Source organism: Alternaria triticimaculans (genome assembly GCF_023758025.1).
Source record: "Alternaria triticimaculans strain BMP 0046 chromosome Unknown scaffold_7, whole genome shotgun sequence".
In the NCBI taxonomy this organism is placed as follows: Eukaryota; Fungi; Ascomycota; class Dothideomycetes; order Pleosporales; family Pleosporaceae; genus Alternaria; species Alternaria triticimaculans.
Window position 1 is genome coordinate 566,720 of NW_026055964.1, and position 27,649 is coordinate 594,368.

Consider the following 27,649-nt stretch of genomic DNA (forward strand, 5'->3'; position numbering starts at 1 on the left):
CCAGGGCAGTAAGGCGTGCCAATTTAGACATACGGGAGATTTTCTGGACGGCTAACGGGAAGAGATACGAAGATTGACGCGCTGTGGCTGTGTTTTGAGGCTCTGCATTTTGTACATTGGTAAAATAACGAACATCCATAGAACCCCGATGTCTTCTAGGTATACCCATCCTCCCCACCATCAACACCCCCCTCACACAAACGGCAAAACGACATGACTACCAAACTCTCCACCCACATGCACCACATGCGTCCCCTTATTCCTCTCCTCAAGCTCCACCTTCTTCCTCGGACCAAACTCCTGCACAAGAGGATATTCGCCACTAACCTGCACACTGATCCCCTCTCCAGCCTCAAAATCAACACCCATAGCCCATAGCCCTATCTCCAACTTCACCACCTCGCCCGACGGTATCTTCTGCACTTCTTCGTGCGTATGAAATGGGTATTGTGGGTGGATAGACTGTGAGGGATCGGTTTTACGGTGGGAGGCGCGGAGGACGCCTGTGGGGCCGTAGTAGATCATCAAGTTCGAGTAGTCTGATTCGGGGATTTCAGACGCGGATTTGTAGGGCGCGGCAGACCAGGGGATGTTTATGGCGATCATGGGTTTGCCGGTTTTGTCGAGTTTGCGGATCAGCACGTAGACGATCATGTCGTCGAAGTCGGGGCAGGACATGTATAAGACGGCTTTGGGGAGGCCCATTAAGCGGGTAGGCTTGTCGAAGGTCATTGTGAAGGCTGCGTGGGAGACAGGGGAAGTGTTGCTTTCGGAGTTGTAGGTTAAGGTGCCGGCCGTGCTTGGTGCGGTGGCTTCAAGCTTGTTGTCGGCGGAGAGGTAGAGGGTGCGGTAGTCTGTTCGTGGGATGGGGAAGTCTTCTTCGATGATGGGGTAGATGGCTTCTTTGTCGCCGTAGTTGAGGGAGGACATGCGTACGCGGGGTGTATTTTCCCAATCATTCTTCTCGCCTTTTAGGTACCGGTCGAAGAAGGAGGCGAGTTCGTCGATGGATTCTTGGACGGCCCATAGATCGTACCACTCTTGATACGGGTCCCATCTTAACCACTTGTCTTTTGTGTCGATTTGCATCCAGCCGCGTATCGAGCCCATGGTATGCACGAAACTGGAGTAGGACGCGACGATGTATGTTGGGATCTTTATGCTGGCAATGTCGGCGCGCTTGTCTGCCCAGTAGGGGTTCATGGTTGAGGAGCGACGGTACATCTCTTTGAAGTCTTCGAGTCCGTTCTTGCCCCGGATTACGTGCTCGGTGATGAAGTCGAAGAGGCCATTGTCCCAAGCTCCGCCGCGGACGAATTGTTCACGGTAGAGATCGCCGCATGCTTCCCAGGGTGCGATGGCTTTGAGCGAGGGAGGTTGTGTTGCGGCAATGAACCATTGGACGATTCCGAGATGTGAGTTGCCTGCCAGTCCGATCGAGCCGTTGCACCTGTATCATCGTTAGATCGGTGTTATCCGGAAGACTGGTGCGAATCTTACCAGTCCATCTTTGCGAGCTCTTCGATCACGTCGTGCCCATCCTCGCCTTCTTGCTTTCCCATGATGACAATGTCTCCATCTGAGTCTCCCGCACCTCTCGCATCTACGTTGACAACCGCATACCCCCGAGGAACGTATTCTGCCGGATCGGGTCCTTCGAAGCGCTCGAGACCGCTGAGGCAGCCTTTCGGCACACCGCAACCCCATTTGACCTGGATGATGTTAGTCTTTCCTCATTCTGAATCTTTATTCTGTACGGTGAATACGAACCTTTGACATCATATCAATACCCGTATGTTTCTTGCCAAAAGGACTCCAGGCCACAATCGCGGGCACTTTCTCGCTCCCATCGCTACCGACTGGCCGGTAGATATCGCAGTATAAAGTACACCCATCTCTGACTTTGACAGCAACATCGTGCTCAGCAATCATGTCTCCAGAAAGTGCGCGAGCGCCATCCCGACTTTGGTACCCCTTACGAAGAGTCTCTTTGCGCGGATTGAAGCCTTGGTAGCCATTTTCACCCACCTTGGGCGGCTTGACAGCCAGATTGGCGACCTGAAAAGCGAGAGGCATGATTGCAGTATGAAAAGAGCGGACAAAGAAGTTGTTGCGAGTGACTTGCAGCAACATGGGAAGGAGGAGGCCGCATCGTGGTTTTGAAAAGAGCGTATTGTCGCCGGTGGACTCCGTGGAAACCGCCCGACCGTTCTCGGCCGCGACACGTCTACAGAGTGACCTGCCTTTGTAGATTTACACACGGCTCTCGAGGTGTAGCGTCGGCATGTGGAGTGTTTCGAGATGCAAATGCGCGCTAAGGCTCGCCCGATCTCGACCGTGATGCAGTGAGTCGCAGGGTCCGCCCCACAACGAAGCTTGTCTGTCCCCGCAGCGAGCGGCCGTGGACGGGCGAGCCGGGGTAATGTGACCGAGAGGATTGTAGAGGGGTGTGAGGTATATCAGTGGAGGAATATCTTGTGCCATCACCTCCGAATCCATTACTTCATTTCAAACTCATCAACTCATTGTATTGCGACTATGGCGCCCTTCCTTGACGACAACGAGAACACGAGCACTGCTCAGCAAAAGTACGGCGACTGGCGGGATGACTTCTACGAGAAGGGCTATGTCGTTCTCAAGGGCGTCGTGCCCAAGGAGCGAGCTCTGAAGTACCGCAACAAGATGATGGACTGGCTCGGTACATTCCCCAACGACTTCGATATCAACAAGCCAGAGACATGGACCAAGGAGAATCTGCCTCAAAGCTTCAAGAACGGCATGTACCTCAACTACTGCGCTGCACATGAGAAGTATGTCTGGGAAGCTAGACAGTGAGTACACCCATCCACTAACGACGCGTCGAACTTGGTGGCTGATGCTTTTGCGAACAGGGAACCTGGTGTTCTAGCTGCGTTTGAGAAGTTGTGGAACACAAACGAGCTCATCGTGTCATACGACACTATCAACCTCACACTGCCTAATGCTGGCAAGATGGCTGGCAGCAAGCCGTGGCCGCACGTCGACCAGGCACCCGAGCGACAAGGCCTGTCGTGCGTCCAGGGTATCATCAACCGTATGTCAAGACTCCTTTCTCCGAACCATTCTTAAGCACCCTGCTAACACCCCCTCAGTCTCCGAGGCCGGTCCGAAAGACGGTGGCCTCGTCGTAATGGAAGGCTCAGCCAAGCTCTTCGACAAGTTCTTCAAGCAACACCCCCCGGACCGAACCAAGGGCCCCCTCGCCGCCCTCCACTACGACTTCTACCCCTTCCAAGACACCGACGTAAAGTGGTACGAAGACCAAGGCTGCAAGATGGTCAAGGTCTGCGCCGAGCCCGGCGATCTCATCCTGTGGGATTCGCGACAGATGCACTACGCTGTGTACCCCGAGACAGACAACATCCGCACGATTATCTATGCTTGCTACACACCGGCAGCCATGGCGTCCAAGGAGGATCTGGCGAAGAAGAAGGAGATCTTCGAGAAGTGGGAGGCGACTACACATTGGCCACATATCAATATCCACTCACAAGGGAAGGCCAAGGTGGACGGTGAGATCGATCCGTGGGAGCGGACGGAGCCGCTTGAGAAGCCGGAGTTGACGGACAAGCTACTTAAGCTGGCGGGTGTGAAGCCGTACTGAGGAAGACATAGTGTATGACTTTCTTAGGCAGAGGCGAATTCGTATAGCTTTGTATAGAAATCATTCACATTTGAGCAAACACTTCGTCCCAGTCGTCAAAACCGTATGTTGCATTGAGTGTGCTGCCAATCCCATCGAACATGTCGATGTTCTCGTAGTTGCCGTGGTGGGCAAAGCCGTCCATTGGAGGCGCCGAGTTGGACAAGTCGTTGGTGTTGCTGTGATCAGCCATCGACAGCTGCTGCAGTAGTTCGTGTATCGTACGTGACGTTCCAGGAAGCTCAGTGTCGTGTCGTTCCAGCACGGGCAAAAGTCCCTCAAGTACAGCCGAGCCTTTCGCTGCATGGACAGCAACGGCAGAGTGCTTTCTCAGCTCAGTAAATGCCATTCTTAGGAGGTTGATGATTCGTAGTTTTGCGTCACCTCGATAGTCATGCGGGTTGGCAAGCATGTCTAACGATACGTATATAGCAGCTGCGACTGTTGACGCAGATATAACCCAGACTAACCTGTAAACCCTCGGAACAGGCTTCGCGTAGTAGTTTAGGATATTGTTCGCCGACTGGAGGGCCAGCTGTCTGAAGTTTGGGTCATCATCTGGATTTTCCGGTGACAACACACGAGCGATGGTCAGCAATAAGAAGTCAATAACGTAGTGGATCTGATAGCGCTGGAATGGTATCCAAGGGTACTCTAACTCCCATATCCTATCGTCTTCATTGGCCGGGAAGTTTGGCGATAGGTGCAGAGGTAGGTCTCGCCGAACAGTCTGAACCTCCTCGATAGCTTTGATGAACTTGAGATTCGTCTGGTGCGTGTTGGCTTTGATGTAGATGTAGACTATGTAAGAGACACGGCACATGATTGAATGGTAATGAGCCGGCGAAGGAGTAGCGAGATTTCCAGACTCGAAAGAAGCAGGACTATCAGCCATGGGTGTTCTGGGTAGTATGTAGTCGTCCTGGCTGGTGATGGTCGATACATGGCAGCAAAAGCTGGCGGGTGAAATTGATGGCGGTCGAGACCAACTTCCAAGCCTAGAGAGGGTCAGTCAGATCGATTGGGCCAAAGCGTACGTGGCCAGTACTTACCAATCCCGGATAACGCAAGCCCACCACAACCGACGCCCCATTTCTCGCTGAGAAGGGGACGACCACTCCGGTCTTTTGCACAGGTCTTTGGAGATGTTGACTTCATTCCCCAGCTTGTGCATATCAAGGCATCTAGCCATGTTTGTCGCAAAGCCGGTGATGAGCCACTCTCGCTGGTGTTCACCAAAGTTGGAATGACATAGTGTCAGTACTGACAGGGCCTGAACAACAGGGAGAGAAGGTGAGCCTGCAAACCCATACCTCTCTAACTCTTTCAGCGCAGCCTCATACCAGAGACGAGACGTGTGTACTGCAATAGAAACAGGATTGTCCAATGGCATTCCAAGTTGAGGTAGTTGGTTGACATCGGGGATTTCGTCTGGGTTGGAATAGAGTATGCCCACAGCAAGGACAGCAAGGTAGACAACCAGCCAAGGTCTCCGTGCGCGATCGATGCCAGCACCGAGCTGCGTACTCTGCCAGAACTCTTCATGTTCTCCGAAGAACACATCAGCATCCACGGCGCAGTGCAGCCAACCCAGCGTTTGGAGCGAGAAGGTAACGAGTTGGATACTAGCGTCTTTACTGGGAAGAAGCAGATAGATGGGATCCGCAGCAGGTTCGTAAAGTCTATCTATGAGATCCTTCTCGCCACCCTCACGCGCAGCATTGGTCGTGATTCCGATATCGAACTGTTCAAACGCCGGGATCAGGTCCTCCAGGGAAGCCGACGGTGCAGAATAGTCCGTAGATTCGCTGGTGCGGCTATGAGCACACGGCTTCGACAGCGCAAGAGCAGTCTCGAGTTCAGCAATCTGGGCGCGCAGGGCGCCTCGTTCGCGCAGGAGGTCCTCGAGTTGCACATCCTCCGCGCTGCCAGCCTCGGAGTCGGCGTAGACGGTTAGCTGTCCCCTGACGCGGACGATCGGCCGGCGGCAGGAGTTTCCGGCATTGCGGCGCACGCAGGGCGCGCAGGGGGATTTCTTGTCGCAGCGGATTTTGCGACGGCTGCACTCGACGCACGAGCGGCTCACGCGCTGCGATGTCTTGATGCCGGCTTCGCTCATGGTGCGTGGAGGTGACGTACGTGGTGTGGGTGGTGAACATTTGCCGAGGAGCTTGAGGCTCAAAATGTCCCAGGCCTGTAAGTACACGGTACGCGCGTACCCCGCATGTCTCGTCTCGTGTCCCCCATGTCGTTCCCAGCTTTTCCCCCTGCCTGGACCGGGCTATCCCCACACCCGCAATCAGCTTAGCCCGCGCTCCCTCCACAATCCGTTCGCATACTTATTGGGCTGCGCGGCCCAGTGCGGGCGAGGTCCGGGGTTGCACTGCGCTGAGAGTCGCGTTCCAAGTCACGAACAAGGTGCCATGGCGCTGGTAGCTGCGTCCACTTCGGAGCTGGAGGTGTACAAAAATCTGGGGAATGCCTCTCTGTTTCGAGGCATCAGCGGCTGTCCATTATGGCGCTTCACGACTCGAAGAACGAAGCCAGCGCTCACATCGAGATAGTTGATGCCCACAAGAAAGCTGCCAGGCCGGTGGTTGGCACCATCAGGCTGTACGACGAGGATGGCATCGTGCTGATCCCAACACCAAGCAGAGACCCCAATGGTAGCTCCAACCCATCAAAACCATCAAGATAAGGATCGCTAACGAACATAGATCCTCTGAACCTTCCGAAATGGCAAAAGTACATTATCTTGATCATCGTCGGCCTCTACGCTGCCACCGGAAACCTGATGGCCAGTGGCATCACCGCCATCCTACCCATCGTACAAGCCTCATACGGCGGAGACCCAAAGACCAGCGACCTCGCAACCTGGCCAGCGTTCTATATGGGCGTTGGTAACCTCCTCGCGATCCCTGTAGCCCATGCCATCGGCCGAAGGCCCGTCTATCTCATGTCGACCATCGTGCTCTCCTTCGGATGTCTCTGGTGCGCGTACAGTGGAAGTCTGGAGTCGCACATCGCAGGCAGAGATGTCATGTCGATTGCTGCCGGCCAAGCTGAAGCACTGTGCCCCATCATCGTACAGGAGATTTTCTACCTGCACGAGAGAGGCCATGTCATTGCGTGGTTCTGCGCGCTGCAGACGCTTGGTACTGCTGCGCTCATCGTAGCGAGTTCGTATCTCGCGAACGATCTGGGCTGGAGATGGTGGTACGGCGTGTTTGGATGTCTGAGCGGCGCCATTGCAGTCCTCAGCATCATTTTCGTCGCGGAGACAAAGTACGAGCGCACGTTGGAAGCACTGAGTAAGTTCACCTACACCACACCACACAGTACAGCATGCATACTAACACTCCCCAGACGGCCAAGGCATCGACGAAGACGGCACCCTCGTCCCCGTAACAACAAACACCAAGCGCCCCCTCGACACCGTCAACTATGCGCCCCGCAGCTTCGTCAAAGACATGCTCCCCTGGAAAGGCCACGCCCACTGGTCCGAAGCCATATCCTGCTGGAAGCAAATGTTCCAAATCATCTGGTTCCCCAACATCCTGTGGCTCATCCTGATAAACTCCGCCGCGCTCGGTATCTACGTCCTCATGTCCGCCCTCTTCGCCGGCGTGCTCGTCCAACCACCCTACCTCTGGAACTTCGACATGTTGGGCTATGTCTTCGCGGGACAGGTCGCAACGGCTGTTGCAGTCCCGCTCTTCTGCGGTTCCCTGAGCGATTTGATCGTCAAGACGATGAGTAAGAGGAATGATGGTGTGAGTCAGCCGGAATACCGTCTCCTCGCTCTTATCATCCCGCTGGTATCTATCCTCATCTCGACCATCATCTACGGTATGACGGCGCAGAACCCAAACAACTGGAGCTGGGCTGGCATCGCCGTCACGCTCAATGTCGAGTACTTCGGTTTCGTCGGTATCGTCGTTTCCAGTTTCGTGTACTGCATGGATGCTTATCCTCAGCGTATCGATGCTGCGCTCGTTCTCATCTGCTCGCTCAGAGGCTTCATTGGCTTTGGAATCTCGTTCGGGTCGATTGCTTTTGTGGAGAAGGCGGGGTATGAGGGTGCGTTCAATATCTGTGGCGGCATTGTGGCCGCACTGATGTTCTTGGGTATTTTCGTTTATCTGTTTGGCGAGAAGATCCGCAGTATGACACAGAAATGCGCTCAGGATGAGTAATCGACGAATTGGAGGACACGGTTGTCTTGAACGTATTAGCGTTCCTGGAGTGAACAGCCCTGCTTCTTTGATTATGAGAAATGAGAAATGAGAATGAATCTGCAATTATCCCAATGGCATCGCTCTATGCTTAGTTGGCAGTCAAACGTGCGGGATCAAACTGACTCAAATGGATCATAATGTACGATCGTTATTGAGCAAAAGTATATTGAACATGCTCTTGACCGTACGGAAGGGTATCGCAATAACTCATTGAGTCGCCGCTCTGTAAATGGCCAAAACTCCTGTACTATGCCCATGCCGTTATACGCCTTCCATGCTATTACTCATACATCGTCATCATAGACGTGATTGGTGGCGTTAGTCCTCTACAAACTCCTCTTTCATGTCATCGTCCCCCTCATGTTCTTCGTAAGCGTTCACTAGGAAAGGGTGGTGGAGCGCTTCTTCTGCTGTGATGCGCTTCGCAGGATTGCATTCCAGTAGGCGGTGCAAGAACTGGACAGCCTCCTTCTCATCCTCATCCAGCTCCCTCTTTGGTTGTGTCTTGTCGCCTGTGCGGCCTGTGCACCAGAGTATGATCTTCTCCAGGCTGTGCCCACCCTCGCTATAGCTGGGTACATTGGTCTCGAATACCTGGCCGTGCAGGAGGGCTGTCTCTCGCATCTTCTTTCGTCCGAAGATGGTCGTGATCTCGAGGAGCGCATCGATGTCGTCTGCACTGTGGAAGAACGGGAACCGCTTCGAGAGCATGGTGAGCAGGATGACACCGACACTCCAGACGTCGATGGAGCAGGTCTGTTGGGTGCACTTGAGGAGCACCTCAGGCGCACGGAAACCACGAGTACCTGCACGGTTGGCACGGCGGCTGTTGCGTGTATCATTCTTGGGGTATGCGGAAGCGGTGTGGCCTGCTGACTGTGTCTGCGCGTAGACACTGTGCGATATTCTGTATCGACGGTCCTCCTCCGACATGTGGCAGGCGCAGTTGTGCCAGTCTGTGCCCTCTCGCTCGGCGAGACCAAAGTCGACAAGGACTCCGCGCGACTGCGAGGTATTGTAGAGAAAATTGGTAGGTTTGACGTCGCGGTGAATGATGCCTTTCTTGTGTACCGCTGCGAGTGCAGTGAACAGGCTCTTAAAGTAACAACGCATGTCGGAGATGCCCATGTCGCGATAGTAATCGCGGAAGTCGCGGTGCTGGTAGTAGGGCAACACAGCGACGACCTGGTCCTGGTGGCGGAAGGCGGTGATGAGCGGACATACTGAATCCGCGTCCCTCAAATCAAACAGCAACTCGAGCTCGTTGAAGATGCGTATCGGACTGCTCGTGACGTAGATCTTCTTGATTGCGACGTAGCGGGGCTTTCTGGCGGGTTGCCTTTTGTGTGCTGGGAGAGATTTAGCCTCCTCGCGCTCGTCGATGTCCCAATCGTTGTTGTACTTGGTATATTCGAGATCCTCAGCCTTGTAGACGGTGGAGAAGGTTCCTGTGGAAAGGGTGAGTCCCGCCCGCTACCCTGCATGCTGCAAGCCAATGATGTAGGACATACCCTCTCCAATGCGGTTAATCAGTCGGAACCGCTTGCTGATTCCGACAAACGTCTCTTCGAAGCGTGCCATGTCTTCTTGAACGGAATCTTCGACTTCTTCGTCGCTGCTGTCGGCAGTGCGCCCGCTTTCGTCGAGCGGGTTCATGCTTTCGTCCTGTGTCTCTTCGGCCTGGTCTTCTCCCATGTCGTCCTCATGGACGTCGATTGCCTCTGCATGACGCAGTGAGGTGCGTGCCTTTGCCATGGTGCGCGTGGCTTGTGATGTTGTGTCGAACGATGCGTGAATCTTTCTTCGCGGTATGGCGGCCGACGCGTTGGACCCTGGCTGGCTAGGCCGAAAGGGGAAGACTGATGGCAGACGCTCGGACCACCAACAAACAGCTGCAACGCGCCTTCCTGGGTCGGTGCATGTGCGACGGTTGCGGCCGCATCTTAACTCTCACGGCGCAAACACCCCACTCTAGCCCCGACGCTCATTTCGTCGCTTCTTGTTTCTGATTTCTGATTTCCTCAAGCGGCTCTGATCATCATGGACGCCCGGGTGGATTTTGACATCAATGAGGCGGTTAAGCTGTTCGACAGCGATCCGTCCGCGATACCCACCCCCGAGGCCCCGCAGGCGCTGCAAGACTGCGAAGATGAGCCCGAATCGCTGTCGTCGCCCGGATTGATCAACAGCGAGCTGAATCCTGTGGTCGATGCCGTGGCGGAGAGTCCAGATGCGATTACTCGCAGCTCTGTGTTTGACACGCTGCAGTTTCTCTTGAAGTGCGTCCCCGCATATCCACAGGATACAAAACAATATGACACGGAACCTAATTCTAAACTGTTCCGACTATCTAGGCACTCGTCGCAAATACCGCCAGCCATCCTCAGCAAGATTCTCGACCTCATCTCCTCGGCGCTGTCCACGCAAACCGACATCATCCACGCCGACCTCGAAGCCGAAGACCAAGATGCGATACCACACCACAAGAACCTGCTGGAGATGTATGGCTTCCTTCTCCGATGGACCATCTCTGCCGTCGAGACCAGAGCGCTGGAGAAGTCTGCTTCCGCACCAGCAGCGCGGGGGCGGGGTAAGGCCACAAAGACGAAAGCGGGAGGCGGCAAAGACGTCGTCTGGGATGCCTCAGCGCAACTTGAGACGGCTCTCGACCGCATGAGCAAAGTGCTGAGGCTCAAGCTGGGCCGAATCTTCGTCACCACCTCGGAGCGAGACACCTTCATCGGCCTCTTCACCAAGCCAGTGTACCACATCCTCGAGAATGAGGCAAGAGTCAAGAACAACGCGATACGGAGTCACTGCTTCAGGGTCCTGTGTTTTGCCGTCAAGTCTCATGGACATGCATACAGTAGGTTGAGGAAGAGTTAGATAAGTGACTATACTAACGCCCATGACAGCCGCCCAAACGTCCATCAACCAGAGCTTGACATATTTCGAGCATCTGTCAGAGCCCATGGCCGAGTTCCTCTTCACACTAGCCGACGCTTTCGACTATCCGCAGCTCACCGAAGACGTCTTGAAGGACATCAGCAGCAAAGAATTTAGTTCTACCGATCTGAAGGGGCCCAAGTCCATCTCGACCTTTCTTACCAAAATCTCCGAGCTTACGCCGCATCTTGTCATTCGCCAAATGACATTGCTCGCCAACCTACTGGACAGCGAGTCATATACCCTCCGTTGCGCTCTTATTGAGGTGTGCGGAAACTTGATCATCATGCTTAGCAAGCTGAGCCAGGACGACCGCAGCGAGCAACACAAGCAGCAAATTCGCATCTTTTTCGACGTTCTCCAGGATCGCTTCCTGGATATCAACCCCTACTGCCGTGCTCGTGTGATGCAAGTCTACATCAAACTCTTGGATCTAGAGCAGAAATACCCCAAGCGCAGGCAGAAGGTCGCCGAGCTCGCTGCACGTAGTCTGGAAGACAAGAGCAGTAATGTACGTCGTAACGCAGTCAAGCTGCTCGCGAAGCTCATCTCAACCCACCCTTTCACTACCTTTGATGGTGGATTGCTATCGACGAAGGATTGGGAACAGAGGTTGGCCGATGTCGACGCTCAGATCGACGCCTTACAACCCCCGGAAGAGCTACGAGAGCGTGCCCCTGGTGAACAGACTGTAGACGAGACTCTATTGCAAGACGCAACCCAGGCCGATAACGATGAAGCACCCCAACATCCATCTGAGATGTCCGAGGAAGAGAGAGCTGCTGTAATTGCAAAGGCACAGAGGGATGCTGCGACCGCGCAAGAGCTGGAGAAGTTCCAGGCAGTACGCAAGTATCTGATGGAAGCGCTCAAGTTCATCGAAGTCCTCAACGACGCCGCTGAGGTGGTCACTCAACTGCTGTCATCCAAGAATAAGAGCGAAGTCATCGAGGCCATGGACTTTTTTGTGACGATCGACGCGTACAAGATCGCGAATGCTAAGCTCGGTATCCGGAGGATGTTGCGTCTTATCTGGACCAAGGGCAACAGCGACGAAGGCAAGGGCGTTCAGACGCATCTGCTGGAGTGCTACAAGGGCCTTTTCTTCGACGCGCCACCTGGATTCGACGCGAATGCGGTAGCAAACTACATCTCGAAGAATATGATCAGTCTGACATTTGGCACAACCCCCGCTGAACTCACGTCACTCGAGCAGCTCCTCAGCACCATGATGAAGCAGGGACTAGTCAACGCATTGGTCATCCAGAAGCTTTGGCAAATATATGGATACCAGAAGAAAGACATTTCCAAGAACCAGCGCCGTGGAGCAATCATCGTTCTGGGTATGCTCGCACTCTCGGCTCCACAGATCATTGTCGAGGAGATGGAAGTATGTCTGCGCATTGGTCTCGGGGAGCTCGGCCGACGCGATTTGGGTCTGGCTCGATACACCTGTATAGCTCTGCGCCGCATGAGTCCACCACCTGGAAGGCAGGCCTCGAACGACAAGCCAGTACAGACCGTCAAGCTTGCAAACGATCACGCAGTTCTTGTCAGACTGGCCGCCATCACAGAGATGCCATCCGATAGCAAGGAATGGTTTGGCGTTGCAGAACAAGCCATCAGTGCTATATACGTCCTCTCGAAACATCCTGACGTTTTGTGCTCCGAGATCATTCGCAAAGTTACAAAGCGTGTGTTTGCGGGACAAACCAAAGCTGAGTCACGGCCGACGTCGAGTTCCAGTGCTGCAGAACCAATGGAGGTCGATCAGGGAGATGAGGAGATGCCCGACGCGCCTGCAGCTGAGGAACCTCAACAGAAGAAGCAGAACTCGGCGCTTGCATTATCGCAACTGCTTTTTGTTGTCGGACACATTGCCATTAAACAAATCGTTCACTTGGAGCTTTGTGAGCTTGAATTCAAGCGTCGCAAGGCTGAGAAGGACAAGATGGCACCGACACCTCGAAAATCCATGTCTTCGTCGGGACCCACACCACTCAAGAAGGGGCGGAAGCGGGGTTCGACCAAAGAACCAACCCCAGCGCCTGAAGAAGACGATCTAGAGCTCATGGCGGGAACGAACGAAGATGACTTCACAGAAGCTATTGCACACGTTCGTGAACGCGAACTTCTATATGGTCCACAATCCCTCCTCGCAAACTTCGGACCCCTCGTAGCAGACATTTGTGCCAACAACACGTCGTATAACCACCCGACGCTACAAGCACAAGCTGCACTGTGCTTAGCTAAGCTCATGTGTGTCAGCTCAGAGTACTGTGAGACGAACCTCGGTCTGTTGCTCACCATCCTCGAACGAAGCCAGGACGCTGTTGTGCGCAGTAACCTTGTCGTCGCACTCGGCGACATGGCTGTATGCTTCAACCATCTCATCGACGAGAACACCGACTTCCTCTACCGCCGTCTGAACGACGGCGACCCAAGCGTCAAGCGAACATGTCTCATGACCCTAACCTTCCTGATCCTAGCCGGCCAAGTCAAGGTCAAGGGCCAGCTAGGCGAAATGGCCAAATGTCTCGAAGACAGCGACAAGAAGATTGCAGACATGGCGCGCATGTTCTTCACCGAGCTGTCCACTAAGGACAATGCCGTGTACAACCAGTTCATCGACATGTTCAGTGTACTCAGCGCCGATTCTGGACTGAGCGAGGATGCCCTGAAGAGGATCGTCAAGTTCCTGGCTGGGTTCATTGAAAAGGTACGTTTGAACGATCTGACCGTGTGGATGACTCTGTACTTACTTTGATTAGGACAAACATGCCAAACAGCTAGCAGCCAAACTTGCGTCCAGGCTACCGAGGGCAGAGAACGAGAGGCAGTGGAACGATGTCGCGTATGCATTGAATCAGCTTCAGCACAAGGACGAGGATATTCAGAAAATGGTCTCGGATGGTTTCAAGGTTGTGCAAGCGAATGCTTAAGCTGCGTCTTCGTCTTTACCTTTTCTTGTCGTGTCGAATTTGTTTATGACTGTATGAAAGCGATGATACCCTGGGTTGGGTTGCATTGGATCCGGGGCGGCAGATAAGCTTTGGCGTTTGGACTCACATAGGATATTTATGCAAGTTTTATATCACCGCAACGACGATAAAGTAACACATAAAGCGTATTGTTTGAATCCATGCGACACACTCTACACTACTACTAATCCATCTCGTGCACCAAGAACGCCCGTAGATGCTGCTAAAAGCCAACTTTTGGACCGACATCATGAAAAACCAAAGTTACGCCGATGAAAATGCGTAAAACAAACATCCTCTCGTGTCGTTGATCCCTTCTCATCCCAGCAATTGTACTTCCTCCTTTCCTTTATGGACCAACATTGAACTTCAGCCTTACACCCATACTAGCCAGCTCAATGTCCAAAAACTTGAGCACACCAGGCACCGCGACCACAGCGACGTCCTCACCACCGCTATACCGCATCCCCTGGGCATCCATCCACAAATCCGCTTTACTGCTATTCGCATCCGCCAAGACAGCACACCTCCTGCAGCGGATCGTGAGATCCTTGCCGCTCCGATCCTTCTTACGGCCGTACTCAGCGACGGTAGGTGTAGTGCTGAGGAAGGAGCCGCAAGTACGACATATGGACGCCTTTGTGTAATCGGAACAGTTCATCAGACGGTCTTGCAGCAGGAAGGCTGTGCCGTGGGCAAGCAGGGAGTCGCGCTCCATTTCTCCGACACGGATACCACCGCCCTTGCTACGTCCCTTGATGGGTTGGCCGGTTGTGGAGACGACGGGGCCGGTGGTTCTGGCTTGGAACTTATCGTTTACCACTGGGGGCTTGTTAGTAGATGGGGGTGGGATGGTAGGGAGGGAGATGCTTACTGTGACGGAGACGTTGGTAGTAGACCACACCGATGTAGATGTCTGCGTGGAGTTCTTGACCTGTGATGCCAGAGTACATGGGCTCGTTGCCGTAGTAGTTGTAGCCTGCTTTTTTAAGCTGGTGGCCGAAGTAGTCGACGGCTGTGTTTTGCTCGTCGAAGCGGAAGGGCGTTGAGTCTTGGGCCATGCCGTGGAGCGCACCGGATTTTCCGGCTAGCGACTCGACGAACATACCGATTGTCATACGCGAGGGGAAAGCGTGAGGGTTGATGATGACGTCGGGCTGCATACCGCTCTCGGAGAAGGGCATGTCTGGTGTGGGGAACTTTTGACTGACGACACCCTTCTGTCCGTGACGGGAAGAGAACTTGTCACCGACGACGGGAGAACGGGGAATGCGCAGTTTGATACTGAGCTTTTGGCAGGGTTGCGTTCCGTCTTCGGCTCCGATGATGCGGACTTCTTCCACAAAGGCAAGTTCATCGTCCTTGTATTTGAAGAACTGCGTCTGGCCGTCGCGATTAATGTATTCGCCGGTAGCTGCGTCGTATGACACAATGTGCCATGCGGCAATAACGTCGCCGTGACGCAGCATAGTGCCAACACGTGGAAGACCATCTTCGTCAAGGGTCTCCTTGGATGCGGCCTTGACCAAGCCCTCAGGGGCAAATCCGAACAACTTGGTCACTGACCTCGCGGCTCGGCTCTTTCGGTTGCCTTCCTCGAGGTCGCAGATCTTCGTCTTGTATACAGTTCCATGACCAAAACCGCGCTCGTGCGATGATTTGTTCAAGATCATAGCGTCGTCCATGTCGTATCCGGTGTAGGAGATGACAGCAACGACGGCGTTCATTCCGTTGGGAAAGTTGTCCATGCCGTATTCGTTGTGCAACGGGGCTCTCGCGATCGGAGTTTGACCGGTTTGTAGGCGGTAGGTCTTGTTGTCGGTTCGGTATGCTGTAGCAGTTCCTGGTGTACCCATCGACTGTTTACCCATCTGACACTGGTACATGTTACGCGGCGATTGATTGAAATCCGAGAAAGGCGTTTGGTTGGCGATGATACTGAAGATGTTCGTTGGATCAAATTCAACATGCGTCGAGTCACCAGAAACGATCTCGGCATCCGTGCAGGCGATGGACATGTATGGTTGCTCAAACGGTCCTACGTAGTCGAGCTTGCCGAGAGGCAGGTACTTGACAGGTCGGTACATTCGAGAGCTTTGTGAGAAGAGATAGACACCGGGATATTGACCGCCATTGGATCCGGGAATGAAACCAATCTCCATCTCTAATGGCACGTTGTGCGAGCCTTCAACCTTCCAGTAACGGAGTGTATCGGCAATGGTCTTGGCCTGCTTGGGCGAGCAGAAGCCTAAGACACGGCCATCCAGTTGTACGACCACACTCGCTTCAAGAGAGGCGGCTGACTTGCTGGATACGCCTAGTTGCGCCACAAGGTTGGGAATCGTGGAGACATCGACGTTGGAAGTGGCAATCTTGCACTTGTGCGCGAAATGGTTGAGAAGTCCACAGGGCGATCCATCAGGAGTGTGTACAGGGCACATGAATCCCCACGCCTCAGGAAGTAACTTTCGGACAGTTGTTGTCTTCAGTTGTGCGAAGAAGGCACCTCGATGCACCATTCTGAAATGTGAAATGAAACGAGGGAAGTTGAGTTTCTCAGCTACCACGACGTATCCAGAAGTTTGCTGCAGATCCAGACCCGTTGGACTGACGAGATTACCAGTACTGAGGAAGTACTCCAGAGCTTGTCCCAGGTTCATGTTTGTTCGTCGGAGGATCTTGGAGTTCCAGTCCTTGGTAAAGTCTTGGGATGTGAAAGGCTTGTACTCGTTCTTCCTTCCCCACTCCCTCAGCACAAGTTGGAAGCTGTTGAGCCACTCTTCTAGCTTCTCTTTCAAAATCATGCCGTAGAGTTGTCCGCCTAGTAGGATCTCTTGGAATTGTACAGCATCGGGGTTGTCGACAGCGCAGTCGCCTTCGACCAAAGCGTAGAGTTTCCTGGTCATGAAGAGAAGCATCCTGAACTTGTCGGCATCCTGAGCTGGTGTGACGTTGACGCAGCCTAGATGGGGTAATACTATCTTACGGAGGAATTCCGTACCGGCCTCCTCGTCGGCGACGTCGGCGGGCAGACCAAGTACAATCTTGAACTTTCCACCCAGATATGCCCGCGTCTTCGCCTTGGTGTGTAGCCCGTAGACCTTGTATGTGCGGAGTAGCAGCTCTACTCGGTCGGTGACGAACTGCTTCTCTTCAAGACCTTCGGAACCGGCTGCACCGACCAGACCCTCGAAAATTTCGCGGTCATTCGTCTCGACCAGAGCCTTCATCACCATGACGATGGGAACCAGGTATTCTGACTTGCGCCATGAGAAACGGAAGTTGACGTTGCCGTCGCTGAGGTAGTGCAGGGCGTTCGATTGCGAGGTCTGGTCGGGTCGCATCGATCTGAGGGTGATACCGAACTGGGTGTAGCCGGCGCCACGGTTGGTGAAGGCGCCGCGCTTGATGGCCATGGGGTAGTTGCGACGGTTGACCTGGAGGAGACGAATGATCTTCTCGATGCCGTTAACGATGAAGTATCCACCCAGCTCGTCGGACTCTTCTTTCGCCTTGACCAACTGCGCTGGCGACATGCCTTCCAGCTGGCAGCGGTTCGATCTCAGCATGACGGGTATGCCGCCGAGATCCACGACGTCCTCGTTCCAATCTCCGTTGTTGACCCTCCACTCCAGCCGTGCGCGCATCTTGCCGCGGTATGAAGCATGTCGTTCGCGGGCCTCGGCGGGATAGATGTTGCGGTTCTTGAGCGCGACCTTGTTCGAAGGCGGCAGGACGGGCTTGTCGAGGAAGACTTCTGATATGCGCAGGTAGAGACGGTTCCTCTGGCCTGCGTCTTCGGGGGATGCGTATGGGTCGCCATCGACAAAGATCTTGGTGCCGATGTCTTTTATGCCCTGGTCGAGTTGGCCGCCGCGGGTGAAGATGGTGTTGAACGAGTTGATGTGGGGGTCGACGGCAGCCGCGAGCATAGGGTATGCCGTCTTATCCTTGGGCGGGTTGCGGAACAGGTCATGCCGCCTGAGGGTATCAAACTGGATATGTTAGCCTGGCATATTCGTGTCGAAAGTGCTCTCTTGCCTTGGTCGACCATTCCTGAGGGCTGTCTGCCCGTGCGGGAGGCGCCATGATTCCGTATGCGGCTATTACGGTGAATGTAAGATTAGGGCGCAATCAAGCGGCATGCGCAATAGTATATCAAAGAATGTGAGTGTCGCGGTCGCAAGCTGCAGCGCGATTGAAGATGCGACGCTGCGCTCGAACTTTTTTACTAGACTAGTCGGATCCATGGTTGGGCTACCCCTGCTAGCGCGCTGGCCAAAGTCACACGCCGCGGCGGCTCCATCACTCTGCTGCAGCGTGAACCACTCCGGGCTTTCCTTAGGGCGGCACAGCTCTGCTCTCTACTTCCTCACGGCATTGCCTGCGCTCTTTGCCCCCCGACGCATCCAAGGAGACGTTGTCCATTTGCCTGTTGCTGCCAATAAGACTACGGCGATCGCGCCTACTACATGCCCCGCAGCAAGGATCAAGGTTCCCAGACTTCCCTCCATCGCCCGTACATCACCACTCCTCCCGACCAGACGACAACTCCACCGAGTCAGCCCCTGCCCTGACGACGGCCATGGCGAACCTCTTCCGCCGCATCTACGACTGGCTGCTCCGCCTGTTCTGGTATGCCTACCTGTCCTTTCCTACTGACCCCAATGCCCACCTGGCTGCCTGATGCGCCATTTGATACTCGCCCAACTGCTCAGCTTCCGCCCAAGAAAAAGCAAACTCACCGGCGACGATAACATGGCGCTCCTGCTAACCTGCGATACCATCCAGGGCGACTGAGATGGACATTACCATGATCGGGTTGCAAAACGCTGGCAAGACTTCGCTGTTGAGAGTTCTGGCGGTGAGTATCTTCCTGATGCGGAAAGACCCTCCTGCGTCAACATCATCAACTTTGATGAATGCGAGCTGACCCATCCGTTCTAGGGAGGAGAGTTTACTGTCGAGTAGGTCTACATCCGTCCCGAGTTGCGCAAGCCGGCGGCGACGTTGTTTCATCCGTGTCCCGATGCTACTGCTTTGCGCAACCTCGGGCGCCATCGTAGTCGGGCCCTGCGCTGACTGGCTCTAGCTCCATCCCGACGGTTGGCTTCAATATGAAGCGTGTCCAGAAAGGTCATGTAACCTTGAAGTGGTGAGTGCCTTCCATCTTCTCCCTGGTCACGCATGTCCGGCTCTTGCAGCGCCAAGCCCAGCCTTGCGGGGTGCAGCGCAATCTACTAGCCTCGAGGCGCACCTGCTGACCAGCGGCAACAGTTGGGATCTCGGAGGCCAACCTAGGTTCCGTTCCATGTGGGAGCGATACTGCCGCGGTGTGAACGCTATCGTGTACGTCTCCTCTCATGTCATGGTGGGGTGTCGCTTATCGTCATAGGTTCATCGTCGACTCCGCTGACAAGGAGGCTCTACCCGTCGCTGGCGAGGAACTGAAGCTCCTACTGGAGAAGCCTGCGCTGGAGGGCATTCCTCTTCTCGTCTTGGGCAACAAGTCCGACTTGCCCAATAAGCTTTCCGTCGACGAGCTGATCGAGGCGCTCGACCTCAAATCAGTGTCGCACCGGGAAGTGAGCTGCTACGGCATCAGCGCAAAAGAGGAAACCAACCTCGATGCCGTTCTCCAGTGGTTGATTGCCCGAGCCAGCAAGTGAGGTATTATGTTGTTCGTATTCGGTCGACGTAACGTGACCGCGACGGTCAGGTGCCGCTCGCAACGCATTCGACTGGGTTTGGTGTTTTCGCAACTTCACGACGCCGACGTGCCTACGTTCTTACGAATTACGGTCGTCAGCTTTACATGACATCTTTAATGATTCTTACGACTTGATGGAAGAAAAGACGGGCAGATCGCTCTGCAGGCTAGCGATGGCCATTCCAGTTCCCCAGCTCGACACATTTACTTCTTCTCATATCATTATGATGGCGACTGCCCCTTCTTCATCCTGTATCATCCTCTTTGTTTCGATTTCCAGCGAAGACGTAGCGGCTAAGAAAAGACGGAAGATTTTGGTCCAGGTATGATTGACATGTATGGTTGCGCGCGCTTCGTCTCTTGTTCGGCTCCATGAGGAGTGACCTGAGTTGTAGCGAAATAATGGTATCCTCGTCTCTGTCATGTGTCGCCCAATGCTGTCTCCGTGCTCGTGACTATCGCATGCGTCGTGTGCAGGTGCGCGGCATCTGGTTTGGTATTGACAAATCGTCTGGACGAATGTTTGTCGAGGGTTCCAGCGCAATTGCGTGCGCAAATTCGTGGTGACTCCTCTCTCCAGCGGCCTGGCCTTCCAAATCCCGTGTTGCACGCAGCTCAATGACTCCGGTACATGGTAGCGCCGCGGAAGCAGCACCTCGCGCCAAACATTGCAACGAAAAGAACGAACAAGTCCGGAGGGGAAGAAAGAGAGGATCAATGCACCGAAAGCAAAGAAGAGAACAAACAACTAAATTATTCGCACAACTCACGCACCGCGCTGGCAGAAAAACGGGGTGGGACCCAAGCAAAATCCATGGCCATGAACAATTGAACAACTCATCCTGCATTAGCGCCTCCCAGGGAATCTTGAGCAGAGCCCGTCTGATTGGTCAGACGGCGGCGACAGCAATGCGAACCCTTGTCGCAGAGCTGGGAGTGGAATGGCAGGATGGATTGGCAGCCGAAGAGCTGGAGGGGTGCACGGGGAAGTGGGTGGGATGTTGCGATGGGGATAGGGATGGTATGGGTTGAGGGTTTGTGGCGTTGGAGACGGTGGGTGTGGCGCTGAGGTGAGGGGTGGGGTGGGGTTGGGGTTGATGGGGTTGAGGTACAGTACTTGATGCTACTTTTGTAAGAGAGTTTGCACGGAACACCAATTATGAGAGGATTGCGTTGCGAAGCATTACATGTTGAAGCATCCGGCAAGATGTAATGTGGTTGTTGATAGTTAATTCTGTCTGGAAGACTCACGCGGCATCATCATCACAGAAGGCACAAGTCGCAAAGGTTCTACTAATACAGCTTTGGTGATACAAAGAACAGACCACCCTCGAGTATATCCCACAAGCACCGTACAAGACGCGCAATGCACCCATCTCACGATGTCAACGGCTGAGCGACCACGCAACGCAAAATCTCATGCGCACTGCTGACCCGAGCAAAGGGCAATGTCTCGGAACCACTGGAACCACGAAGAGGCTGAACTGCGTACCCTTGGCGCAGACTCGACACAACGTTGCGAAAGCAACAGGCGCAGCAGCTCTCGTGATGCTCAAGAACCACCGTCGGCCGACTAAACTCCCTCCAAAGTCTTACCCTACTAATCAAATCCACCCGAACAACATGCGCAGCACGACATTTTGCCGCACAATCCTCCCATCTCATCTTCTCGAACAAGCTAGAACGCGGACAGCCCATCATCCATCCCCACTGCGCCTCCTCACCCACAATCAGCAGTACCAAAAAGCCTTCCCAGCGCACCCAATAAGCCCAAAGCACACATCGTAATCGTCACCAGCTTAGCCCTCTCGTCTCCGCTTTACCCGTTTAAAGCCTAGAATGCGGGCCCCAAGCCATACTCCGGGCAGCGTTCTTGGCTGAATTGTGGCTGAGCACCAACGCCCAAAGACACATCATGTCCGTGTTGAGCGGATATCGTCATAAGCAGTCAGCCAGAACCCTGTTCTTCCTGCGGATTCGTTCCATCCCATCTCCGTCGCATCTTTCTGAACTTCTATTATTTCCAGCATTTGAAACAATCGTCGCATATCGCTATAACACACAGATTTGAATATTCATCATGGTAGACCTTGAGATCGCGCATCCGCACCACACTCCTTACCGTACGAGACAGTACTACGGGCCAGATTATGGCGACAGGTACGTTTTCATTCCATGCGCTCATCATCGTCATCCTCCATCTCTCCTTGTCCATCATTCGCTGCAAAGTGGCTGTGCGACACACTTTAGCTGTGCAAGCGGCGCAGTTAGTCCATGAATTTTCTGGGGAAAAGGCACGCTTGGTGGATTAACGGATCGGCTTGGTCCAGGCTTCGCGTTGGTGCAGATGGGTGTTTGCGACAGACGACGTCACAACGTCACTGCGCCCAGCCTGGCGCCCGCATCACTCGGCATCTGCGTACTGCTAGATGGCCTGCCTTGTGTGTGGCCCTTGCCACGGAAGGTTTCTTGGTCTTAATACGCTGCTTTCGTTCTTCTCTTACTTTTGTTCTTCAACCACTCGAACCATTACGTCTCTCACCACTCCACTGTTTGCGCTTTTCGATCACGTCACCTTGCGCATCTCGTTACTGTCAATTGAGAGAGATATTGGAGACGCGACACACAAACACACAAACACACAAACACAGCTTCTAACACGCCATGGCTAGGAGGTGCTATAGCAACAGCCGGGGCTACTACCGCTGCAACTCAGCATGGAGTAACTGGGTTCGCTGGGTCGTCCTTGTAGTCGTCGTCTTGGGCTTCCTACTCCTCTTCGTACTATGCTCGTAAGTCCCCCGTTCATCCTTCCCCCAACCAACCCTCCCTTCCCTTCTCCAATCGCCATCCCCAACCCCCATCCACCCAACACACCACTAACACCCCACAGCTGCCTAACCGCCCGCCGCCGCCGCAAAGCCGGCCGCCAGCCCTTCTACGGCACAGGCTGGGCCGCGCGCCCAGGCAACAACAACGCCTACGGCCAAAACACCACCGCACCCTACTACAACAACCAACACAACCCCGCGCCGCCTTACTCCGCCGCTACCAATAACACCAATGGAGGTTACTACGGCGGCGGAGGCGCAAACCAGGGCTACTACGGTCAGCAAAACGGCGTCGAGCTGCAGAGTCCGCAACCAACATACGGAGGCGGGTATGCGCCGCCGCCGGGGCCGCCGCCTGCGAAGGTTTAAGCGTTGTACGGTTGATGATTAGAAGGCCCCTCGGAGATTGAGATGGGGTTGGATGGCGTTACGGAGATTGTGAGAATTGGACTGCGTTACGATATGTGATGAACGAGCGAGGAAGGGACAGGATGGTTTCCTTTGCTGTTGAACACGCTTGATACCTCTTTTACGCTTTGATGCTACTATTTCTCTTCTGTGTATATGCGGAGGATGTAATCTACTATCATATGTTTCACCAAAACAGCATACAGCATAACCTGATTAGAAGAGCTGTTTCGTGCACATGTCTTGCCCGTTATGTAACACACGGATGGACAATTCAGCTAGCCCAGTACGACACTTCATCATTAATTATTGATCGCGGGTGTTCAAATATAAAAGCTGCATGTATTCCATCCATTCATGTTACTCTTGGTTTCCCATTTTCAATACTCTGCGTAGTCCCGTCAACTAATTCACAGGCAACACCAGACCTTCGTAAAAAGAGCATATGAACACGCTAAGCATACACCTTTTCAAATGATCCTGCAATGCTACCTATTCTCCAAGCCCTGATCTCTCACTCCCAACCAATCTAACCCACCAACCTCAAACCACTAGCCGGCGCACCGATCTGTGTGATGCCGTCGATCCTGCACACAGTGCCCTTGTATCTGGCGTGGTACTTGGCACCGCTGTATGGGCTGGTAACCGAAGGCATGCCGCTGTAGATAGGTGTGAAGCTAGCAGCGCAAATGTCAAAGTCGGCGAATTGATCAAAGTCAATTTCGATGACGTCGCTGGGGTTTCTCTCGGCGACCGTCTTGACGCGGTTAGCTTGCTCCTTCATCTTGGCGTTGCCGGTGCGGTCGAGCAAAGCGTTGGCAAAGTTCAGCGCCGTGTTGAGCTGCTTGTTCTTGTGCGCAAACATCATGGCTGCTGAGAGAGGGATCGAGTTGTGGGGACCCTCGAGGTCGGGGACGGTGAAGTAGGCAGAGAGTTCGAGGGCGCGCTTCTTGTCCGCGTCAGAGAGGGCGGAGATGTCGGTAGCGCCGTTGAGCAGCTTGCGGCGCTCCAATTCGATGGACATGGCAAGAATGTATTGGGTAGCCGTGTTGATTGCCTTCTTAGCCTACATCAATGTTAGTATGCGTTGGCTGGATGTATGTCTGTAAACTTACATCAGAAAACTCAGCTTGGGATGAGACGACGTTGACCATGATTAGCTGCAACAGGCTCTTAAGGACTGCAACACCCTCCTCCAATTTGTTCTTTTGCAAGAACTGCTTGCCAGCGGTCAGGTCAGTCGATAGTGACGACTCCAGATCGCGTGGGATGATGGGCAGAATCTTGCGTGAATCGGTCTCGTCCACCGTTCTCCGTACGTAGTTAACCAGCGATGGCATATTTGGTGTCGCTGGCAAGTATGTTCGCGTGGCTTGGTAGATCTCCTGGAAACGCTCCTCGAGAGGAGCAAAGTTGACAGCACCGACTTGTCGGTTGAGTAACTGCATGGCAGTATCGAACGATCCAGCAGCAATGTGATCCGCCGCCAAGGGTGAGTTGCGTGCCCAGAAATCTGCTTCGCTGCTTCCTGCACCAGCATCAGCACCTTCGACTTCAACGAAGTCGTCGTCTGCCTCCACATCGCCATCGTCACCCATGTCCCAGCCACCGATATCGTCGTCCTCGCCGCCTCCAAGTTCAGCAGCCGCACGGGTAGGCTCGGCGTCGCCCATAAGATCCTCGTCGCCAAAGCCGTTTGCTGTTGGCTCTTCGGATCCAATGCCTTCGACTTCGCCTTGGAGGGCCTTTTCGAATACAGTCGAAGAAGCTGCGCGCGTTGGCCAGTTGGCTTTGTGAGTAGGCACGATAGGCTTAGCAGGCGCCGAAGGAGTACCTATCGAGGGAAGGTTGATCTGCTCCTCCGATACGCCGGCAGCTTCCAGTATCGACTGTGCCTGTTCGTCGAGACCTTGTGCCTTGGCAGTGGCATACGCGAGGGGGTATAGATCGAGCTCCTGGAACATCTCTATCCGGTTTTGTACATCGCCTAGGTAGAGTGCGTTCTGGAATCGTGCCGTCATGTCACCGCGGTGCTCCGCGATCTTAGCCATGCGCTTCAACTTGTCCTGATCTCCGGTAGTAAGGTACAGGAAGGATAGCTTGTCGAAGTTGCGCAGCTTCTGGTAGGTCATCTCTACGGTTTGGTGGTTGCCGTGTGCTAGAGCTTCGGTGCTCAGCCGTTGCCAGAGCTTTGGTCGGTCAAGCTGCTTAGCCATCTCAACTGCAACCTCCAAGTTGCCGCATTCGATAGCGAGCTCGAACCGTGTTTGAGGATCCTGCACGAATTGAAGAGCAATCTCAGGATAGCCCTTCTTCTGCAGGTAGGAGATGATGCTCTGTCCAACCAGGCTTGAGGTCTTGATGATGTTGAGCATCTCGTCGTAATTGCGCTTGACTAGGGCGAGCTTGAAACGATATTCGGTGGGGTCGATTTGAAGGATCTTGGGCTTCGCAGCACGGTCTAGGCAGTATACATTGCGACCCTTAACCCTCACAAGGTATACTGTTTGCTCCAACGTGCGTACTATGCCATTGTCGCCGTTCATCAGACTGTATTTGATATGGTTCAGCGTGGAGTAGAGAAGGACACCCGTGTCATCGAAGATTGCACTCTTGATCCGGATGGTCTCGTGCAGAGTGCTAACTTGCTCCAGGTTCTTGTTCGCAATGGTAACGTTGTGTTTGCTCAGCAATGCGACGTGCAGTCCATCTGATGACCAGACGACGTACTTGACGCCGTTGACAGAGAGCTCAGCAAGGTTCTTCTTGGCCTGGATGTCGTAGAGAACAACGGAAGTAGGGGTGATCAAGAGGAGATTACCAGTACCGCCAAAGTAGATGTCGGTGGTTCCGTGAGGGGGTTTGATGGTCTTTGTAGTAGAATTGCTGAGATCCTTAATATCGATTTGTTGGTTAGACTGGTTGAAGACCGCAAATCGATTCCTAGCCACGAATACAGCCGAGGTACCGGATCCGCGCTTGGTGTCGGTCGGTTCTACCGCTCCTGAAGCGTCGCGCGGAAGGCTGATCAGCTCATATGTTCCGCTGTCGGCTGGAGATGTGACCAAGATTGAGCGTTCGGCAGGGTTGTAGGACAATGTTCGTGGAGGTACCCAGGCGCTTCCCAGCTTCTTGAGAGACAGCATCGATGGGGACTCGATGTTCTTCTGGAAGTCATAAGACCGTACGTGCTTCTCCTTGGTTATGTAGAAGAGGTTGTTCTGGTAGACGGCAGACGCAGGTCGCTCACGTTCCAGCTTGAACACCATCACACCGTTGTCGTGACCGGCAGCAAACAGGTTGATCTCAGGATGGGCTGCGATGACCCAGAAGCGGTCGTTTTCGCGCTTGAAGGACTGAACGGATGTACGCCTGTTGAGATCCCATACGCGAATCGTCTTGTCTTCTCCGACGGACAGAATCAAGTCCTGATGTGGGTGGAACAGACACGCAGACGCGTTCTGGAAGTGACCGCGGCAGGTGTCAACCTCCCATGCCTTTGTTTCTGACATCCTCCACAGCTTGACGAGGCGATCATCACCAGCGGAGACGATCAACGGGAGCGTTGGGTGGAATGCGACCCAATTGACGCCTCGGTCGTGGCCTTCGAGGACGAACTTGACAACGGCATCGGTGTTTCCGAACATGTCCGCCTGGTTCTGGTTCGCGCGCGCCATCTGGTCCTCGAATGACATGGCTTGTGGTGCCGAGTGCTTCTTCCTGAGCCCAGAAATATCCCAAACGCGAACCGACTGATCGAGCGAGGCGGAAACGATGAGGTCTTCCTTCGGGTGGAATTGCGCGCACATGGTGTAGTGGTTATGACCGGTCATAGTACATACTTCGGAGGGTTAGGTGTGTCTTTGCGAGGGATGCGACGGACTTACTCAGTGATCCTATGAACGTTAGTTGTGTACCGAACAGCAATTGAGGGTGTCACTTACGGTTTTGCCAATTCCATATACGAATGGTCTCTGATTCGCGTTAGCCATTGCACATCCAATCCATAGCATGCGCTTACGGTCGTCGGAACTACTCAATATCCATGGCAGCTCGTGGTGGAAGAAGACGGTCCGGACATAGTCCAAGTGGCCGTTCAATGTGAAGAGACATCGCCGAGTCTGGTATGACCAGACCTTGATCTTGTAGTCGTCGCCACCAGACACGAATCTGTGCAGTCTCAGTATGTTGCTGGCCCTCCCAAGGTGTCGGGATGCTCACAATGGCTGGGTCTTGTGGAAGTCAACGCCGCGGACCGGCCCGTCGTGTTCTTCGAAGCGATCTATAAGGGTACCCATGCGGTAGTCCCATAGTTGGATGGTCGACGAGTGTAGCGACACCAGGATCCATGGCCTGGGAGCGGTCAGCGGGGAAGGGAGCCGCGTGGTAAAGGTATGAGCTACCTCTTGGGGTGAAAGGCAATGCCTTTAGCACGCGAAGACTTGGACTCAAACTGCCTGGAATTAGCTAGCTACACGGTCGCACAGATGAGAGCTGCTTGCCTTGGTCAACATCGAGGGAGAGGAGGCCATGGCGGAATTGGGGACGAAGCCGCAGCTTCACTGTCGTCTAGAGTGGCCTCAATGCAAGAGACAGCAGGCGCGAAGAGACACGGGTATAAGGTAAGGAGAAAGAAACACGGTGTTGACTATTATCTTTGGTATTGCTGCCTGCGTGAGCTGCTCTTGCTAATGTTCGACATGCCACGCAACATTCGGATTAACCGCCTAACCGTCCTGGTCTCTAGCGCGCCTTCCCCACCAAGGTCACGTGAGATCTGCCAGACATCGCCTCAACTCCGTCTGAAGCGCTCGGGGCCTGTTTCAATTTCAAGCGAACCTCGAGTTCCCACA

General features: G+C 54.0%; 10 protein-coding genes across 10 annotated transcripts; 5 read left to right on the forward strand and 5 right to left on the reverse strand.

Moving 5' to 3' along the window:
- Window positions 1-192: 192 nt before the first annotated feature.
- On the reverse strand, window positions 193-2,076 carry J4E78_005577 (uncharacterized protein; the record flags this gene model as incomplete). The annotated part of the gene is made up of 3 exons (XM_049366196.1): window positions 193-1,450; window positions 1,501-1,712; window positions 1,771-2,076. The coding sequence occupies 3 exons, from the start codon at window positions 2,074-2,076 to the stop codon at window positions 193-195; spliced, it is 1,776 nt and encodes a 591-aa protein (XP_049221922.1).
- A 462-nt stretch (window positions 2,077-2,538) lies between these two features.
- J4E78_005578 (uncharacterized protein) lies at window positions 2,539-3,643 on the forward strand (the record flags this gene model as incomplete). The annotated part of the gene is made up of 3 exons (XM_049366197.1): window positions 2,539-2,831; window positions 2,892-3,073; window positions 3,132-3,643. The coding sequence occupies 3 exons, from the start codon at window positions 2,539-2,541 to the stop codon at window positions 3,641-3,643; spliced, it is 987 nt and encodes a 328-aa protein (XP_049221923.1).
- A 64-nt stretch (window positions 3,644-3,707) lies between these two features.
- J4E78_005579 (uncharacterized protein) lies at window positions 3,708-5,801 on the reverse strand (the record flags this gene model as incomplete). The annotated part of the gene is made up of 2 exons (XM_049366198.1): window positions 3,708-4,680; window positions 4,735-5,801. 2 exons carry the CDS (start codon window positions 5,799-5,801, stop codon window positions 3,708-3,710), a joined length of 2,040 nt encoding a protein of 679 aa, XP_049221924.1.
- Window positions 5,802-6,197: 396 nt separating this feature from the next.
- On the forward strand, window positions 6,198-7,878 carry J4E78_005580 (uncharacterized protein; the record flags this gene model as incomplete). The annotated part of the gene is made up of 3 exons (XM_049366199.1): window positions 6,198-6,348; window positions 6,400-6,993; window positions 7,049-7,878. The coding sequence occupies 3 exons, from the start codon at window positions 6,198-6,200 to the stop codon at window positions 7,876-7,878; spliced, it is 1,575 nt and encodes a 524-aa protein (XP_049221925.1).
- A 360-nt stretch (window positions 7,879-8,238) lies between these two features.
- On the reverse strand, window positions 8,239-9,675 carry J4E78_005581 (uncharacterized protein; the record flags this gene model as incomplete). Its single annotated transcript, XM_049366200.1, has 2 exons — window positions 8,239-9,368; window positions 9,432-9,675. 2 exons carry the CDS (start codon window positions 9,673-9,675, stop codon window positions 8,239-8,241), a joined length of 1,374 nt encoding a protein of 457 aa, XP_049221926.1.
- A 285-nt stretch (window positions 9,676-9,960) lies between these two features.
- On the forward strand, window positions 9,961-13,808 carry J4E78_005582 (uncharacterized protein; the record flags this gene model as incomplete). The annotated part of the gene is made up of 4 exons (XM_049366201.1): window positions 9,961-10,199; window positions 10,275-10,786; window positions 10,836-13,585; window positions 13,638-13,808. The coding sequence occupies 4 exons, from the start codon at window positions 9,961-9,963 to the stop codon at window positions 13,806-13,808; spliced, it is 3,672 nt and encodes a 1,223-aa protein (XP_049221927.1).
- Window positions 13,809-14,196: 388 nt separating this feature from the next.
- ACR2 (DNA-directed RNA polymerase I subunit RPA2) lies at window positions 14,197-17,936 on the reverse strand (the record flags this gene model as incomplete). Its single annotated transcript, XM_049366202.1, has 3 exons — window positions 14,197-14,669; window positions 14,722-17,828; window positions 17,899-17,936. 3 exons carry the CDS (start codon window positions 17,934-17,936, stop codon window positions 14,197-14,199), a joined length of 3,618 nt encoding a protein of 1,205 aa, XP_049221928.1.
- A 496-nt stretch (window positions 17,937-18,432) lies between these two features.
- J4E78_005584 (uncharacterized protein) lies at window positions 18,433-19,516 on the forward strand (the record flags this gene model as incomplete). Its single annotated transcript, XM_049366203.1, has 6 exons — window positions 18,433-18,482; window positions 18,639-18,711; window positions 18,795-18,814; window positions 18,940-19,002; window positions 19,125-19,196; window positions 19,243-19,516. The coding sequence occupies 6 exons, from the start codon at window positions 18,433-18,435 to the stop codon at window positions 19,514-19,516; spliced, it is 552 nt and encodes a 183-aa protein (XP_049221929.1).
- Window positions 19,517-22,274: 2,758 nt separating this feature from the next.
- J4E78_005585 (uncharacterized protein) lies at window positions 22,275-22,757 on the forward strand (the record flags this gene model as incomplete). The annotated part of the gene is made up of 2 exons (XM_049366204.1): window positions 22,275-22,279; window positions 22,451-22,757. The coding sequence occupies 2 exons, from the start codon at window positions 22,275-22,277 to the stop codon at window positions 22,755-22,757; spliced, it is 312 nt and encodes a 103-aa protein (XP_049221930.1).
- A 568-nt stretch (window positions 22,758-23,325) lies between these two features.
- On the reverse strand, window positions 23,326-27,094 carry J4E78_005586 (uncharacterized protein; the record flags this gene model as incomplete). The annotated part of the gene is given in 6 exon segments (XM_049366205.1): window positions 23,326-23,862; window positions 23,912-26,637; window positions 26,741-26,770; window positions 26,818-26,966; window positions 27,018-27,078; window positions 27,091-27,094. 6 exon segments carry the CDS (start codon window positions 27,092-27,094, stop codon window positions 23,326-23,328), a joined length of 3,507 nt encoding a protein of 1,168 aa, XP_049221931.1.
- Window positions 27,095-27,649: the final 555 nt, after the last annotated feature.